Here is an 18,486-nt window from a genome sequence, read left to right on the forward strand (position 1 = left end):
TAGATTGATTTTTGGCACCATGGTAGCTACTAGCTAGTGTAGTGTAATGTGACAATAATTGGAACAATTAGTTCAGACTTGTTAGTGAAATGTGTGAAAGATGTGCTCTGCCGTGCTATTCATGATTATTTGTGGTCTTTATATAGGCATGTTAACGTTGAATTCTAAATTAGTCTTAGTTTTCAACTCAAATCTCAAAGACAAACAAATGTTTCTCTCTTGTATGTACCTGCCACATTTTTTCTGGATTAGAGCCTTGTTTCCGTATATTGGTGCTATAGACAAATTACTTGTCAAGTTTAACGTAGATGCTTCAATATACCGTGCCAAAGTACATTTCAATATAACGTAGATGCTTCAAATATAACGTATTGGAAAAGTTAGGAATTATAATAATGGAGGTTTGAAAACTTAATCAACTTCGTGCAGGCAAAATGCTAAATGAAAAGTCGTACTCTTCCAAATCAAATATATACATTTTATACAAAAACATATAATAATATATATTTGCCGTGAATCTTTTTTTACTCAATAGTAAATGGAACGTAGATTCTAGATAGTAGTAGTATTTAATTAAGTCTACGTCACAACAAAACGGAGCATAAGATGAAAACATGCAAGTACTAAATAAGGCCCTCTACTATTTAAGTACTTAAAAATATTCAAGTAATATCATAAAAAAATATACATTTTATTTCACTAAACAAATAACATAATTTAAATAAATATGGAAAAAATATATCATATTTTTTTTATAATTTAAGTTACTTTTATGTTATTGTCTATTATTCAATTTATATATCGAAAAAAATTAGATACATATAAATATGTATATATAAAGTAGGCATAACAAAGGGTACATCGGAAATAGGTTTGATTCTCCTTATTTCGGTTCGCAAAAAAGATAAGAATGATTTGAAAGAGGTGATATTATATTTTTGGAATGAATTCATACTTCCGTCCAATTTTATCGAGTTTGGAAAAACTTGCAGGAATATATATTTTTAAAATACTAATTATATTTATGATTTAATTTATTCTTTATATTTGGTCTCCTAAAGAAAATTCTCTAACTCCATCATTATCATCTATTATTACAAAATATCATTTCATATTAAAGTTTACATATATTTTGTCATTTATGAAAATACTAATTTTAGTTTGATTTCCTTTATAATTTTAATTTTTTGTGTTTTTTCAATAGGTTGATATATCATAGAGTTTAAAATTCATTGAATATGAATCTATGCTTGTAAAATGTTATGAAATTAATTTAAAGATTGGCACTTTTTAATAACATGTCACATTTTAAATTAAATAAAAAGAAAAACATGAAATAAATAACAACTTCCAATTTGTTTATAAAATCAAGAGAAAAAACTATTACAAACTATAAAAAAATTTTAAATTTTCAGTGTCGTCGCACCTTGGGACGACCCTCAGGGCCTTGGATTCACTCGGGATATTACATACAGCAACCTTTTTTATAGGAGTTATTAGTGTAATATATATTATGAGATGCGACGGTAAAGTATTCAAATATTAAGAGGACTAATGTAATATACAAGAAAATGTCTACATAATATTTTTAAACATTAAATGATTATAAGAAAATATTAAAAATGATTAATTTGTTTCAGAAAACTTTTTTCTTTTTAATAATTTACCATATGCGTTATAAAATGTCAATTATTTTTTAAATTTATTAATCTCCTTCAAATTCTGCTGGATTGGATTTAGTTAATCGGTATGTTTCTTTTTGAAAAAAAATATAATTTTGTCCCTAAAGTTTGAAAAAGTGTGATAAATACATCCTATTGTTAATTTTCTCCATTAACCCAAAGGGCTAATTAACCTAGCCTATGTGACATCAATGGACCTATTAGTCTTCTTAAATTTTGTTGTGTGTATTGTTGACATGAAAATTATCACCAAAATTTCGACCAACTAAATTAAAATCACCATCATCACCATAGGTTGTCACCACTACCGTTAATCATGCCTTCATAGATTCCTCTCGTTGAAAGGTAAAAACCACTATAAATCCATCAATCACCACCGGAGTCACCTCAAAACTCTCCAATAGCAACAAAATGACTATCTTTGTAAACAGTAACAACAAACCTCCATTGCAAATAACAACAACAACAACAAACCATAACGAACCACCATGAAAAGACTCATCTCGTTGGAGACTTGCAACCCTATAAACAAACAAGGAAAAAGGAAAGAGGAAAAAATCAAATTAAGCATGAAGCCCCTTTTCTTGTTCTCTTTTTTTCTCCTTTTGGTTCGATCCACCTCTCACGCATGCGAATTCATATTTCTCTTGTAGCTTAAACGTCACGGTTAAAATAAATTATCAAACTTGTGATAATCTCTGTGCTTGACATCTTGATGAATTTGTTGCTACATGATTTTAGAGGGGGGGGGGGGGGATGAAATTGTGTGGGGGTGGGGTTGGGTTTGTGGTAAGAAACTTAAACGCCATGGTGGGGGAGAGTGCGAAGGTGCAATGGAGGTGGAGAGGGAGAAGATGCAACGAAAAAGGAAAGGAGAAGAATGAAGGAGGAGAAAGAGAAAGACAAAAAGAAAATTATCTACAATTCTCCAAATTGAAAAAATAGTCCTCAGAAATTTTGATCACAATTTATTCCATCTACGTCAGTAACACATAACAAAATTTAGGATGACAAATAGGTTCAATAGTGCCACACAGGATTAGCTGTTTGGATTAACAAAAAAAATTGATTGTGAGATGAATTTAATGTATTTTTTGAAAATTTAGGGGTAATTTTATTTTCTATTTTTCAGGGATCAAAGTATTAACGCCTTACAAATTCAAGGACTAAATTTAATATTTACGGTTACTCTTATAATAATTCCAAACTTTTTAATAGGCACAACACAAGACATCCCTTTGAAAACTACTTTGCCACCGTATGCCAGTTAGTGCCTCTATGTACACTTGACAAATAATTTGTCCGGAGTACCTAACCTGCATATGCAAACAATACAAGAGTCATATTCCAAACATTCTCATTTGTACGTACATTTAGAGAAAGATGCTTTCGGATGTGAGTTGAAAACCAAGAAGATTAATTTACCATTCAACGTTCACTTTACTATAAATACCACAAATAATCTTGGGTACCAGCACAACACATCTTACATTTCACTAATCAACTTCAAGTAATTGTTCCATAATTGCCTCGCTCACTACGCTAGCTACCATGGTTGCCAAAAATCATTTCTGTCATATTTCATTGGCAATGCTTCTCTGCATGGCTTTCTTGGCTTTTCAAGTCACATGTCGCAGTCTCCAAGATGCATCCATGTATGAGAGGCATGAGCAATGGATGACTCGTTACGGCAAGGTGTATAAGGACCCTCAGGAACGGGAAAAGCGTTTCAGGATATTTAAGGAAAATGTGAATTACATTGAAGCTTTCAACAACGCTGCCAATAAACGTTACAAGCTAGCCATTAATCAATTTGCAGACCTCACTAACGAAGAGTTCATTGCACCCAGAAATAGATTCAAGGGGCATATGTGTTCCTCAATCATTAGGACAACCACTTTTAAGTATGAAAATGTGACAGCAGTACCATCCACAGTGGATTGGAGGCAAAAAGGAGCAGTTACACCCATCAAGGACCAAGGTCAATGTGGTAAGTGTATGATAATTCATTTACTAATTCAAATGATATTGAAGGATTTTCTAACTGTTGATTTACTTCGTAGGATGTTGTTGGGCATTTTCTGCTGTTGCAGCAACTGAAGGAATTCATGCACTGACTTCTGGAAAATTGATATCTTTGTCGGAACAAGAACTTGTTGATTGTGACACAAAGGGTGTGGACCAAGGTTGTGAAGGTGGTCTTATGGATGATGCTTTTAAATTCGTCATCCAAAATCATGGACTCAATACCGAAGCCAACTACCCCTATAAGGGTGTTGATGGAAAGTGCAATGTAAATGAAGCAGCCAACGATGCTGCTACTATTACTGGGTATGAGGATGTCCCTGCCAACAATGAGAAGGCACTGCAAAAAGCTGTGGCCAATCAACCAGTTTCCGTAGCCATTGATGCCAGTGGCTCTGACTTTCAATTTTACAAGAGTGGTGTCTTCACTGGTTCATGTGGAACTGAGTTGGATCACGGAGTCACTGCTGTGGGATATGGTGTTAGTAATGATGGGACTGAATATTGGTTGGTTAAGAACTCATGGGGAACCGAGTGGGGTGAAGAAGGTTACATTAGGATGCAAAGGGGAGTGAATTCTGAGGAAGGACTCTGTGGCATAGCTATGCAAGCATCTTACCCTACTGCATAATTATAAAATCTGGACACCATTATACTATATGTTTACAATTCTACTTATCTTTTTAAGCATTGATTCCTCCTATAGGTCGTGTATATCATTATATCCCTTGCGTGAACAAAATATTGTACATTGTACTTGTATAAAATAATTACGATTTATGAGTTATGGCATATTAGATAAAGGTATCAAAATCAAAACCCCATAACATGAAGAAGAGAGAAGCAGTAAGGCGTGCATGCAGAGACCCTGAGAAAGACCTATGAAAGAATTGTTGCTCAGTACACTGATATTGAAGGGTATATGTGTATATATATATATATATATATAGTATTGACAGTGTTAACAAAACAACACAAAGAAATGTTCTAAGGAATATGAATTTGTCATTCTAACGGTCTTTCCCCCTCTATCTTGAGAAAAGGAGATCTTTAGATGTTGAGAAAATGCCTATTGTACAAAATGTCTCCACTAATCTACGTCAGTCTCCTAAAGTGTGAGATTATTGTCAATTCAAGCAAGAAGTTATGCATTGGAAGACATCTTCACTGCACGGAATTGTGAGGCCAGCCATGGGACTACAAGAAAAATGACATATACCTATAGACAAAAATTGTCACTATAAATAAAAATTTCGTAGGTAAAAGTATGATAGACTTTGTTCTACGGACATTTCTTCCGTCAACTTTGAGAGGGCGTATAATGACGGCTAATTGTCTGCCACTATAAGGTTTACCTACTATTTATAGTGTGTAGGTAAAAGTCATTAACTTCTACCTACATCTTCTAAGTGTAGATAAAAGTCTTTAATTTGTACCTATCATCTTTAACTGTAGGTAAAAACCGTATAATAATAATAATAATAATAATAATAATAATAATAACATAGGATCCCAACTTAGACAAATCAGAACCCAGAATGACAACTTAGATGATCCTGTAGCAAACATAAGACTTCCAGTAGCCCACTTGCCCACTTTATTACAGATCAAAAGTTGCACTCCTCCAACTTGCAACCTAGACAAGACAAAAAGAAAACAATGAATGATAAGTACTATCACACAAATTCCACAAAGGGAAAGTTATACTAAATACATGTTTGGAAACACACATCTAGAGAACATATTTGGAGTTTTTGATGCAGTTCAAAACATGCTCTTAGCTGTTACCCAAAGTAGTTTTTGAAGCCCAACCACAAACTATAATTTTTTCTTGGCATTACTATGATTTTTTACATTAGTTGTCTCTGCTTCCTATAAAAGACATTATTTTATGGAAAACACAAAATAAATTTTATTGTTTATAGTTGTCTCTGCTTCCTATAAAAAAATTTAAAAATAAAAAATAAAATAAAATAAAAAGTAAAGTAATATTTTATAATTAAATATAAAAAAGAAAAATATTCATTAGAGAAAGGAATTTGACCTGCATTGCAAGGAATAGGAAGCATTTGTTTCTTTTGCAACTCTAGAAACAAGAATCCCAATTCCTTGACCCCTACTGCACAAAACCTGTTAATTATATTATATCCATAATGTTAACAAGTCAATTGATAAACATATGCAGGTGAAAATGAAATATATAGAATAGCAATATATATACTTTTAACTAACTAACTAGCAAGCTAGGCGTGGCAGCATTTGTTACCCTAAAAGCATCCTCATCAGTTTGATCATCACCAATATAGATTGGAATACATCATTCAAATTCTTGTACCCTAGAAATATGCAAATAGTATTATTATAGTGAATCAGAACAAATATATGACTTATATATGTAGCATAGGTAGGTGAGATATCATAGTAAGGCTATTTTTGCATGAATTAATATATATAGTTATCTACTCACCTAATGATTCTAACAAAAATTCAAGAGCCTTGCCCTTGTCCCATTTGATGGTTGGACGGATCTCTAGCACTTTTCTCCCTTAGGTTAGCCTGAGTTGTGGATACTCATTGAGCACCAATCTAACTTTCTCCGCCAACGCTGCCCAACTCTAAGGAAAAAACAGAGTAATTTTTTTTAAAAAAAAAATGGTTACCGAACAATTTAAGTTTTTTGGCGTGTGTGTGGGTTTGGTAATTCTATTGATTCAGCAATTACATGGTAAGTTGACTGGTACCTTTTCATCAACACAACGAAAGTGCAAGGACAAACAAAACTTATTGTTCTCAACCTTAGGGCCCCTGGGACAGTCTTCGTTTTTTCTAACAAGATCTTGTACACCTGAAAAATTATTTTTTGATAACGTACGACGCTGTTAATATCTGATGTGCTGCCACAGGCCCATTTGGGAGGAAATGAATTAGAGGTTTGCATTTAGATAAAAGAAAAAAGAGAAAATGAACCTCATCGATCATTGGCAGGAATTGACTCGTGGATTGGAACAGCACTGCTTTATTATTATTATTACCCTGAAAGAAAGCAACAAATGGCAAAACCAGAAAGAAACAAAAGATAGAATCTTCAACACACTGATTAGTTTCAGAAACTCTCTCTCACTTGCTTTTGGACTTTTTGTAGGACTAGTGATGTCCATGCCAAGTTCTGCCAATTTTACAAAGTTATATACCTGAAAAAAATAAATTAGAAAGAACTCCAATTAAATCTCTCAAGAGAAGAAAAATAAAGAATCATTTAATCACTTCCATGTCACTTTTTGTACTTATTTTTCTTTGAAGAAAATGTACCTTGTCTCTGCACCTTCCGGTCACGATTGCTGTGGGAAAATGTCTTGCTATACCCTTTAGTGTTGCTCTCATCTAATTTGAGAAAACAAAGTCTCGGATTAATCACAAACATAAGTTTTATTTAATGGATATGAGTACAAGAGAAAAATGGGAACAAAAGGAAAACCTTTCTAGTCATGAAAGCCTTATCTGGATCTGCAACAATTGGAGAAAGAGTTCCATCGTAGTCAAGAAAAAGTACAATTTGCTTTCCTTTGGCACTATATACTATTTGCTAATGTGGTTACACTCATATTGGGTTACAGGCTTACACACCTGTGGAAAGACTGACACCTAACTGAGTGTAGCAAAATTTGGACCTGATAAATCTTTAATCTTATAAATTATGTAATTCTAATCACTGAACACGAGAAGTCTCACAATCGCAAGCTGAAAATAGAAATTTGCCAGAGAGACAACTACCTTCATAAAAAATATGTTGGAAATGAGAGAGCTTTAGGGGGGAGGAAGAAACAAAGAACACAAACATCAAGAGAACATAATAAATTCACCTATTAGTGTGAATGAGTCATAAATAAGATAACCTGGTATCGATTTCCTTATTATAATTATAATCTAATAAGCCTATAAAGATTAATAAGATTAATAATTTTATTTAGAGGAATTAGTTGCTTAATAAGATTAAAAAGAAAACGTTTTGACTTTTGAGTACCTTTATCCCTGTGTTGCAGTGCTAGTTTACAGATTCAGCCCTTAACTGTTCAAAACAACACTCAAAATCCCTATTTCACAGAATTAGTTGACACCTTAGATAAAATCATTATTTTTTGAGACCAATAATAAGTTTCACTTTATAGGTAGATAAAAGAGAAAAATACAACAATTACAAGATATGGCACGAAAGTTTTGAAGACTTTGAAGCTTAGAAAATCTTTAGAATGCATGATTTATAGAACTCAAGTGACTTTGTACATTTACTTTTTCAGTTGTTCTTACTTTTGAGGGAAATTCTAGTATTCTACTTGTTGTTCAGAATGCTTCACGATTGTAGTATGTTACTGAGAACCTTAGAACATTTGTTCTTGGCTCCCTCGGAGGCAAAAGGCTTTGAAATGTAAGGTTTTATATTTATGACCAATGAGAACAAAACCATTGGAATCAACAAAACTATTAGTCACCTAAAACCGCAATCATGAAAATTAAGTGTTGGATCGAGTGGCCTCAGAATAATTAAGAAGGGGGGGTTGAATTAATTATTCCTAAACCTTTACTAATTAAAAAATTACTCTTTTAAGGCTTTTACTAAATTGTTAAGAGAATGAGGAGTAGAAGAAAAAGTTAACAGAAAGTAAAAGCGAAAATTAAATGCACAGCGGAAAGTAAAAGAGTAGGGAAGAAGAAAACAAACACACAAGAGTTTTTATACTGGTTTAGCAACAACCCGTGCCTACATCTAGTCCCCAAGCGACCTGCGATCCTTGAGATTTCTTTCAACCTTGTAAAAATCCTTTTACAAGCAAAGATCCACAAGGGATGTACCCTCCCTTGTTCTCTTTGACCCTAGTGGATGTACCCTCCACTAGAACTGATCCACAAGAGATGTACCCTCTCTTGTTCTCAGTCAAACCCAAGTAGATGTACCCTCTACTTGTACCACAAAGGATGTACCCTCCAATGTGTTGAGACAAAGATCTCAGGCTGTTAAACTTTTGATACGTTGTGAATGGGGATACAAAAGAATTCTCAGGCGGTTAGTCCTTTGAACACTTTTGTATTAGGGAATGGGAAGAATCAAAAGAATTCTCAGACTATGTCATTTTGAATTCTTTGACAAGGGAGAAGGGAGACACAAAAAGAATTCAGGCGGTTAGTCCTTTGTTCTTTTGGAAAAGGGAGAAGAGAGACACAAAAAGAATTCAGGCGGTTAGTCCTTAGCGAATTCTTTTTGGCAATGGGAGAAGAGAATGAAAAGATGAATAACACAAGTTTTCAAGGTTTAGAATACCAGAAAACTTCAGAAAGCTTTTGTTACAAAGAAGAAGAAGAAGTTCAAAGAGATTCAAGGCTTGCAAAGGATTGTATGAAATAAGTGTTCAAGATTGTTGAAATGAAAAACAAAGCCTTGCTTTTATAGACTCTTCATGTCTAGTCAAGAAGACCATTTAGAAGAGTTATAACTTTTAGAAAAACTTAAAACCAATTTGAAAAAGTCAAAAACCTTTTTGAAGAGTTACATCTTTTGATTTATTAGAAACAGTCACTGGTAATCGATTATCAAATTAGTGTAATCGATTACACAAAGCTTTTAAGTGAAAGGATGTGACTCTTCACCTTTGAATTTGAATTTCAATGTTCAAGGACACTGGTAATCGATTACCAAAACATTGTAATCGATTACAGCCTTTTGAAAATAATTGGAACGTTATAAATTCAGTTTGAAAACTTTTTCAAACTCATTTTGCTACTGGTAATCGATTACAACAATATGGTAATCGATTACCAGAGAGTAAAAACTCTTTGGTAAAGGTTTTGTCAAAAACTCATGTGCTATTCAAAGTTTTGAAAAAACTTTTTAATACTTATCTTGATTGAGTCTTTTCTTCATTCTTGAATCTTGAGTCTTGAATCTTGATCTTGATTCTTGAGATCTTGAATCTTGAATCTTGATTCTTGATTCTATGCTTTCTTCTTGAGTCTTGAATTCTTCTTGATTCTTGAACTCTTGACTTGTTCTTGATCACTTGAGTTGTTCTTTGATCTTTGAGCTTTTTGTTCATCACCTTTGTCATCATCTTTTGTTGTTATCATTGTCATCATCAAAACACCTATGAATCACACTCACCATGAAGCCTTGCTTCTACATTAAGAAACTAATCATGCATTGTACTACAACGGGTATCAAAATTCAAAACAGAGGAACCAAAGGTATGAAAAAATCTACTTAAAGTTATCCAGAACATCTCCCAATTCAGAATTTGAGCTCATACAATTCATTGAATCTATAACAAAACATGTAGGAACAGTGGAACATAACAAGATGATGAAAAGAAAAAAAAGGCTTTTAAAGGTGGCAAAGAAACATAAAAAAGAAAAAGCTTTTATGCATAAGAAGGACTTGGGAATTCCCAGAAGGCAAAATGGAATACCCGTTAAAAAAAAGCAAAAACAGAATTGAGCAAACACCAAAAACAAGAGAGAAAAAAACACTTGCCTTGGAAAAACAACAAGAAGTTCCACTGATGAGAATGGAGAAAGGAGCAGAAAATAATTTCAAAAAAGAGAACTTCTTTGTATTGGAGAGGTGCTTAAACATGATAAGCCATTTTCATTACCCCATTTTTCTCTTAAACATCAAGAGAACTTCTGCAGAATGAAGACAACGGTATCACTTTACGATCTTGAGATAAGGCTAAATATAACTAGCAAATGTATTACAAATTCACACATTTGTTTTTGCAATCTTTGGAATCTTCCCCTTCATCTTTTGCAAAGCTTCAGTCACTAGCCTTCAATTATATAAAAGTACCAAGTAAGACATAGTATAAAGAATTAAATGAAAAATAAAAAGGATTAGCATGCCATAAACAAAGAAATATCAGCCCTTAATGTCTTGTTGTAGGAACATACTTAGCTCTATCCTCTTTAGCAATCTCATGACGTCTCATCTTTTCCCATAGACGTGCAAGCTCCTATTCAAAATTAAATTAAATACCACCTGGTGAATTCCCAACCATCAAGGTTACAACACTCTATTCAACTGATGAAAGAACAAACAATAAATAAAAAATAATGTCTCACTTGCTCAAGAGTGAAATTTCGCTTTCTCTTCTTTTTTCTAGCATCTGCTAGTTCCTGATACGAAACAATCATAATCTCATCTAATCAATCAAAACAAATAATCTCCAAATGCCTCAACAATTAATTAATTGGCATAAAACAAAAAAAGAAATTGCAAAAATCCTGGAACGATCCAAAGCGAAATCATAGATATTCTAATTATTAAGGAGAGAAACCTTGGAATGAAGACGACGTTCTCGGCCGGTAGGAGGAGTCGTCTTCTTGTTCTTGTTGTCTTTAGCAACGGAGTCTAGTTTGTGCTTCTTTGAGGCAACGAGCTTCGAAGCCTTGGGATCTTCGTGAGTTTCAGTATTGAGTCGCTTTCTCTTTTTGGTGTCTCCGGCGTCATGCTTCTTCGCCGCCATTTCTTAAGCTTTGAGGTTGAGTTGCTTGCAGCTATCGCCTGTCACTGGAAAGGGAACCTTCTCTGTCTAACTCCAAGAAAAACAATTACTAGGGTTTATACTTTATACTAAGGCACTTTCTATCGTGGACCCCCCCACATGCAGAGGCTTCCCCATCCCGAGTTCAACCCTCTCAAGACCAAGCCTCGACCACTGCGACAGAATCAGTTATAGATCCAATTGAGCAGAAAATTCAAGTAGCAAAACCTCTAAAATCATTGTCATACCCTAATTTCGTCCGGGGATTATTATTTGATGCTATACAACCTTTGATTGGCCGCTTCGAGATACTTGGCACCCTTTGTTACACAATATGTGAAGTCCCGAGACGTGCCGAAAATCAAAAGGAAGCAGGCTTACGCGATCCGTGAAAATTCCGTAATGTGACGGAAATCGAAATGAGGTGTTTTTCGCAATCCGTGAGTTTTTGTAACTTCTTCGAAAGCTAAAAAAGAGTAAATACATAATCCGTAAGGATCCGTAACCTTGCGGAAGGAAAATAAGTATCGTTATGAAATTCGTAAAGTTTTGTAACGTTACGAAAAAAGAATTACCAAAAAAGGTAAAGGGGGTGCATTTAGTAAAAAGGGGGTGCATTTAGTAAAAAGGGGGGTACAAATAGCAATCAGACCCACTTGGGCCTTCCAGATTCTTCCTGCAGAAGGCTGTTGCTTCTGGAGGAAGCAACCTTGCTCGCCTGGGCGAGCTGGGTGGCAAGCTCCTCCCCTATTTTGCTATAAATAGAGGGAGGAATGAAGGGAGAAGGGGTTCAGCCTTCTTGGCACTTCGTATTCTCTTAAATTTGCTGAGGAAAATTGTTTTCGTGAAGAAAATCCAAGTCGAGGCGCTTCCGTAATGTTTCCGTAACGTTTCCATGAGTAATTACGCGAAGGTTTTCAACCGTTCTTTGACATCCATCGTTCGTTCTTCGTTTTCTTCGGTCTTCAACTGGTAAGTACCCAAAACCGAGCTTTTCAATTCATTCTATGTACCCGTGGTGGTCCACATTTTGTTTCATGTATTTTTATTCTCGTTTTCATTTACTTTTCGTACCCCCTTTTTGACGTGCTCCAGTCATTTATTTAAGTAATTTCTCGCCATATCAAAAAATAAAATAAATTTCCACCGATCATTTAAATTGTATCATCCGTTAATTTCTGTTAAAATGAATTCCGACCGTTCGGTCGTGCCGTAACTACGTTGGAAATCAAAAAAGAGGTAAAATAATAATATAATAATAAAAAAAAATGTCTTTTAGTAAAATGAATCGAAAATCAATCGGACGTTTTCTCTTTGGGATATTTTTAATTCTTAATCGAATTGACTAATAACTAAAGTGAAACTAAGGCTAAAATCAACTCGCCTAGTCAAGCTCGTCCACAAAAAAGTCACTAAAAAGGGTTTGAAAGTTTATCATTTCAGTTTCTTACCAAGTAAAAAGGATCATTTTTAAGGTCCAACGCCTTAAAAATGATCACAATTCAAGTAAAAAGAATCACTTGATTCACTCTTAAGAAAGAACTACGTAGGTCTGATTTTCTCTTTGATGGAGGGTACGTAGGAGCAAGAGCCCCGCTTTTTGTCGACCTCAAAAATAAAAAGAAAATAAAAGTTAAGATAACACAATTTCCACAATTCTAAAAAATAGGTTGTTGTCCTTCGAGACAAACGTAAGACCTTCCTCAAATGTAAATACAACTCCCGAACTTAGAATTTTCATTTTGACCGGTTTCCTTTGGTTTTTCCGACGTTTTCCACAAATAAACGTTGGTGGCGACTCCGCGCATCTTTCCTCCTTTGGAAAGCGCACCCGTGAGCCTTGCCTCGCACGCCCGCAAAAGGGCACGTTGCGACAGTTGGCGAATCCACTAGGGACTATTTTTGTGAGTTAGGCCTATTTTAAGGAATTGTGGATTTGTGAAACTTCGTGTGTGCATTTGTTGAACTGTGTAAAATGTAAATAACTGTTGTCTATTTCGCATTCTTTACACTGCATTCTAAGCACCCACGGGTTTGAGTAAAAAAGGGGGCCCTACACCTGGGTTCATGGGAATTTAAGGAGTGGAGGTGAATCTATCATCATGCTAGGTCTCCGACTTGCTTGATAATAGTGAAACCTCGTCTAGAGCTTTCTCTCTTTATAATGTGTTGTCGCTTGTATTCCATACCGCCACAATATTGTTATCTTGAGTGATGATACCTCTAGAAAACAGTTGTGTGAGTTATGAATTGTTGGGGAGTAGTTATTAGAGACCCCTAGATATTGTCCTATAGGTTCCCAAAATAGGGGCAAAGAGCAAACACGCTCCGTGCCATTTGTTCTCATGCATCTTTTGATAAATAGCACTAGTTTATAGTTTTGCTAGTGATGTTTGGTTTCTTCAGAGTAATGCGTAACCTTTTTAATACTACGTTGAGGCGCCATCATGCCCTAAACGTAGCATTAAAATTGGATCTCTGCGGTCTCGTATGTGTGAATTACCCATCTGTGTTGTTTTCTTTCCATTTCATGCATACGCATTGCATCATTCATGTCGGAGTCTTGATACACCCCTTTTTTAGGTTAATGATGGGGACAAATCAAAACGGAAAAAGGTTTTATCAAGTCAAGGCTAAAAGTCTAGATGTCACCAGCCTCGAGGAATTGGGACGATTGATGGGACCTCTCCAAAGGCAAGCCTTCCGCAAAGTGTACGGGAAGATTCTAGATTTGACCGCAGCGGAGGTATTTACGGAAGCTGTCATATCCCTCGCCCAATACTATGACCAGCCGTTGAGGTGTTTCACGTTTGGGGACTTCCAAATGGTATCGACTATTGAAGAGTTTGAGGAAATATTAGGATGCCCTCTTGGGGGGAGAAAACCGTATCTTTTCTCCGAGTTTCTTCCCTCCTTGAGCAAGATTGCAGCTGTGATTGGAGATTCGGCAAAAGAGATGGATCGCATGAAACAAACTCGGAACGGCGTAGTGGGCCTACCTCGGAAATACTTGGAAGGCAAGGCAAGGGATATGGCGAGCCAAGAGAAGTGGGGCCCGTTTGTGGATATATTAGCTTTGTTGATTTTTGGGGTTGTCCTCTTTCCAAACGTTGATGGTTTGGTGGACTTAGCCGCCATTGACGCTTTCCTCGCATATCACCATAGCAAGGAGAGTCCAGTGGTGGCTATCTTGGCAGATTTGTTTGACACCTTTGACTGGAGGTGTGAGAAAAATAGTGCACGGATTGTCTATTGTTTACCCGCTCTCTGTGTGTGGTTGGTTTCACACCTATTCCAGCAAGACACAAGACACCCATCTCCGCTTCAAAGTTATCGCTCATGTGCCGAAAAAGGAAGAGTCGATTGGGACCAACATTTGGCTGGGATAGGAGGCAACGCAATCAATTGGTTTCCTCGTTGGAAGGAAGGCAAGGAAGAAGTTCTTTTCTCGTGTGGGGACTACCCTAATGTTCCATTGATAGGGACTAGGGGTTGTATTAATTATAATCCCGCACTCGCCATAAGACAGCTAGGGTACCCCATGAGGGGAGCGCCAATAGAAGAAAGTCTCTCGCCTTTCCTTGTGAGGGATCTAGGCGCGCAAAGTCTCAAGGTGATACAAAGAGTCCACAAGGCGTGGAGAAGTCCGTTGAGGAAAGACAAGGAGCTTAGAGGCATCCGAAATGGCGTCATTGGTGGTTATCATGGATGGCTAAGAGTTCACACGCGAGGGTTAGATTGGCTCTCCAAATTGAAAGTTATCAATGAGGAGAACTTTGAAGCTCCGGAGGAAGATGAAGAAGTCCAAGCTCTAAAATTAGAGCTAGGGAAGGCAAGACTCGCCAAGGAGAAGTTCAAATCAGCCGCTACACACATCCGGAAAGAGTGCACCGAGTTACAAGAGGAAAATGTGGCCACTGCAAGAGCCCTTGAACAAGAAACCAAAAGGGCCCGCAAGGAGGAACATGGCCGAAATAAATTCCGAGGAGCATTGTGGGGTAGCAACAATGAGCTCAAACTCCGAAGAGAGGAAAGAGACCGGTCACGGGTGCATGGCATGATCTTAAAAGAAGAGTTAGCTGCGTGTGCAAGGTCCAAGAGGAGTTTGGCTCAACACTTGGAAGCCATGGAGCAAAGCATGCTAGCTATCATAAGGCAATACAAGGAAGAGTTGAACCAGTCTGTGACCCATGAACAAAAGCTAGCGGAGGATTTTGCACAAGTGTACGCCGAAAAAGAAGCAAGAGGGAGGGTGATTGATGCATTGCATCAAGAAGCGACTATGTGGATGGATAGGTTCGCCTTGACCTTGAATGGAAGTCAAGACCTCCCGCGTCTATTAGCCAAAGCAAAAGCCATGGCCAAAGTGTGTACAGCTCCTGAGGAGATTCATGGGCTAATCAATTACTGTCAACACATGATAGATTTGATGGCCCATATAATTAGAAACCGTTAGGTTCTCTTGTAACTCCTTTGTATAATCTTGGCTAGATGAAAGCTTTCTTCTTTTTATAAAATGAGAAGTTCTGAACTCATCATGTTATCTAAAAAACCTTGGGGTGGCATACTGACCGTTGTTTATTTCTTTAGGAATTTCATCATAACTAAGAAAGCACAAAGGCACCCCTATAACACTCGATCCAGAAAAATGGATAATGAAGAGGGCGTGCAGGAACAGATGAAGGCCGATCTATCGGCCTTAAAAGATCAAATGGATTCCATCTCGGAGGTCATGTTAAAACTCCAGAAAACTATAGAGGATAAAGCCACGGCAACTGCCTCCAGTACAGTTAGGGAAGCGGAGCCGGTGCTGCAGCCCGCCTTAAATCTGGGCTGAGACAGAATCACGGCAGTGTTTGGTCGAAGGTATAGCCCGCAAGCTTACCCCTATGGCTTGCCTCCAGACTTCACTCCCCGTGCCACCCCAGAAGATTTAAGCCAAGCCCCTACCTTCGAGGGGCAACTCCCACCTTATGACGACTATCCCGGGCAAGACGATGAGGAAGGAGATACCCATCTCGGCCCCCTGCTCCATCTCAAAGATCCATCCCCCCATGAACTACCCCAACCAAACATAGTCCGTCATGTCTCGGCTTCACCCACACCCGTAAAAGAATCTGTTCCCTTCGTGAAAGATAAGGGAAAGATTGAGGCGCTTGAAGAAAGGTTAAGAGCAGTCGAGGGCCTCGGCAATTACCCATTCTAGGATTTAGCGGATTTATGTCTTGTGCCCAACATCGTCATCCCTCCCAAGTTCAAAGTACCAGACTTTGATAAGTACAAAGGGACGACATGTCCAAAAGGGCATCTCCGGATGTATTGCCGAAAGATGGGGGCGTATTCTGCTGACGAAAAGTTGTTGGTCCATTTCTTTCAAGACAGCTTGGTCGGAGCAGCTGTAGCATGGTATACCAATCTGGAAGCTTCCCAGATCCGATCATGGAAGGACTTGGCAACTGCCTTCATTAGGCAGTACCAGTACAATACGGATATGGCTCCCGATCGGAACCAGCTTCAGAGTATGACTAAGCGAGAGCATGAGTCCATTAAGGAATATGCCCAAAGATGGAGAGATCTCGCAGCCCAAGTCGTACCGCCCATGACAGAGAGGGAGATGATCACAATTATGGTAGATACGTTATCCACGTTCTACTATGAAAAGATGATAGGCTACATGCCAGCTAACTTTGCGGATCTCGTCTTCGCCGGAGAAAGGATTGAATCCGGACTACGAAAAGGCAAGTTCGAATATGCTTCCAATGTGGCCCCCAACAACAACAGAAGAGCCCCAGTAGTAGGCGCGAGGAAAAAGGAAGGAGACGCCCACGCGGTCACCATCGCCCCGACGTGGATGAAAGCACCCCAAAATATCCAAACCTCATACCAGCCCAATCCCCCAAATTTTTCAATCTGAGCCGGGAGTTCCCTCCCGACTCAAGTAAAAGGACTGCACGCGGCAGAGAGAACGCCAGCCCAATGCACAGCTCCAGCCACGCCCCGGCCAGTCAACAATACGGCCCCCGACACGAGCTATAATAATGCACAGAGCCCACTCCCGAAAGATAACTTCTCTCCTATTCCCATGGCATACTCCGAATTATGGCCTTCATTATTGGAGAATCATTTGGTGGTAGCCATACCCGGGAGGGTCTTCCAGCCACCCTACCCCAAGTGGTATGACCCGGGTGCCAAATGTGAGTACCATAGTGGAGCTCCCAGACACAGCATTGACTCCTGTCGCCCATTCAAGTATAAAGTGCAGCACCTAATCAGTGCCGGCTGGCTATCGTTTCAAGAGGAAGGCCCAAATGTTAAAACTAACCCACTAGCTAGTCATGGAAAGGCTAGCGTAAATGCCATCCAAGAGGGTGGGCCATCGCAGGCAAGGAGATTAGGAGAGGTGGCTACTTCCAGATGTTTTATCTACCAATCGCTGCAAGCGGCATGTATGGTCTCCCGTGGCGGAGGCGAAAGGGACGAATGTTTGTTTCACCTCAGGGAGTCGCACGACATGGAAACCTGTCCCGCGGTAGAAGAATTGCTTCAGCGGCTCATGGATTGCGGGCAACTTGAAGTGTGCATAGGAGGGAGGGAAGAACCACAAATTTGCATGCAGTCGGAAGAGAAGAAGGTTCCTCTAACCCCCAAGGCCCTAGTGATATGTTTTACTAGGAAAGGGACTGGCTCCACACCCATATACCCCCGGACAGCGCCCAAGCCAACGCCATTTGCATATCAAAGTAATAAGGTCGTTCCGTGGAAGTATACCCCTCCCGCGTTCAGTGAAAGAGTTGCAACCGAAGTTGACTCCCTGTCAGCTAAGGTGACCAACATCACCGGCCTCAGTGGCGTAACCCGCAGTGGTCGGGTGTTCGCTTCCCCTCACCCGGCGGAGTTGCCCTCCAAGGGGAAAGCGCCCATGGTCCAAGAGCCCACAGACGTAGCCACCCCCTCGAAAGAAGTAGATCCTCCAATGGTAAGAGGGGCTAAAAAGAAAGAAGGTCTTCAAGGGAAGACGGTGACTTTGGAAGAGGCCCATGAGTTCCTTCGCCTCATCCAACAAAGCGAGTTTAAGGTAGTCGAGCAACTGAATAAAACTCCAGCAAGGATCTCGTTGCTTGAACTGCTCATAAACTCCGAGCCTTATCGTACGCTGTTGATAAAAGTCCTCAATGATGCCCATGTAGCCCACGATATCTCAGTGGAGGGTTTTGAAGGCATCGTTAATCATATAACCACCAACAATTATA

The 18,486-nt window shown here is 38.2% G+C and overlaps 2 protein-coding genes and 1 pseudogene across 2 annotated transcripts; 1 reads left to right on the forward strand and 2 right to left on the reverse strand.

Moving 5' to 3' along the window:
• The first annotated feature begins 3,233 nt into the window (after nucleotides 1-3,233).
• On the forward strand, nucleotides 3,234-4,338 carry LOC100800823 (senescence-specific cysteine protease SAG39). Its single transcript, XM_003556968.4, has 2 exons — nucleotides 3,234-3,672; nucleotides 3,746-4,338. The coding sequence occupies exons 1-2, from the start codon at nucleotides 3,234-3,236 to the stop codon at nucleotides 4,336-4,338; spliced, it is 1,032 nt and encodes a 343-aa protein (XP_003557016.1).
• Nucleotides 4,339-5,434: 1,096 nt separating this feature from the next.
• On the reverse strand, nucleotides 5,435-8,169 carry LOC100802950 (probable trehalose-phosphate phosphatase J; annotated as a pseudogene).
• A 2,071-nt stretch (nucleotides 8,170-10,240) lies between these two features.
• Nucleotides 10,241-11,218, reverse strand: LOC102664549 (pumilio homolog 24). The gene is made up of 4 exons (XM_006606955.2): nucleotides 11,030-11,218; nucleotides 10,815-10,868; nucleotides 10,644-10,705; nucleotides 10,241-10,522 (listed from the first exon to the last, which is right to left on the reverse strand). Exons 1-4 carry the CDS (start codon nucleotides 11,216-11,218, stop codon nucleotides 10,456-10,458), a joined length of 372 nt encoding a protein of 123 aa, XP_006607018.1. The 3' UTR covers nucleotides 10,241-10,455.
• Nucleotides 11,219-18,486: the final 7,268 nt, after the last annotated feature.

The sequence above is a fragment of the Glycine max genome, unplaced genomic scaffold (genome assembly GCF_000004515.6).
Source record: "Glycine max cultivar Williams 82 unplaced genomic scaffold, Glycine_max_v4.0 scaffold_121, whole genome shotgun sequence".
NCBI lineage: Eukaryota > Viridiplantae > Streptophyta > Magnoliopsida > Fabales > Fabaceae > Glycine > Glycine max.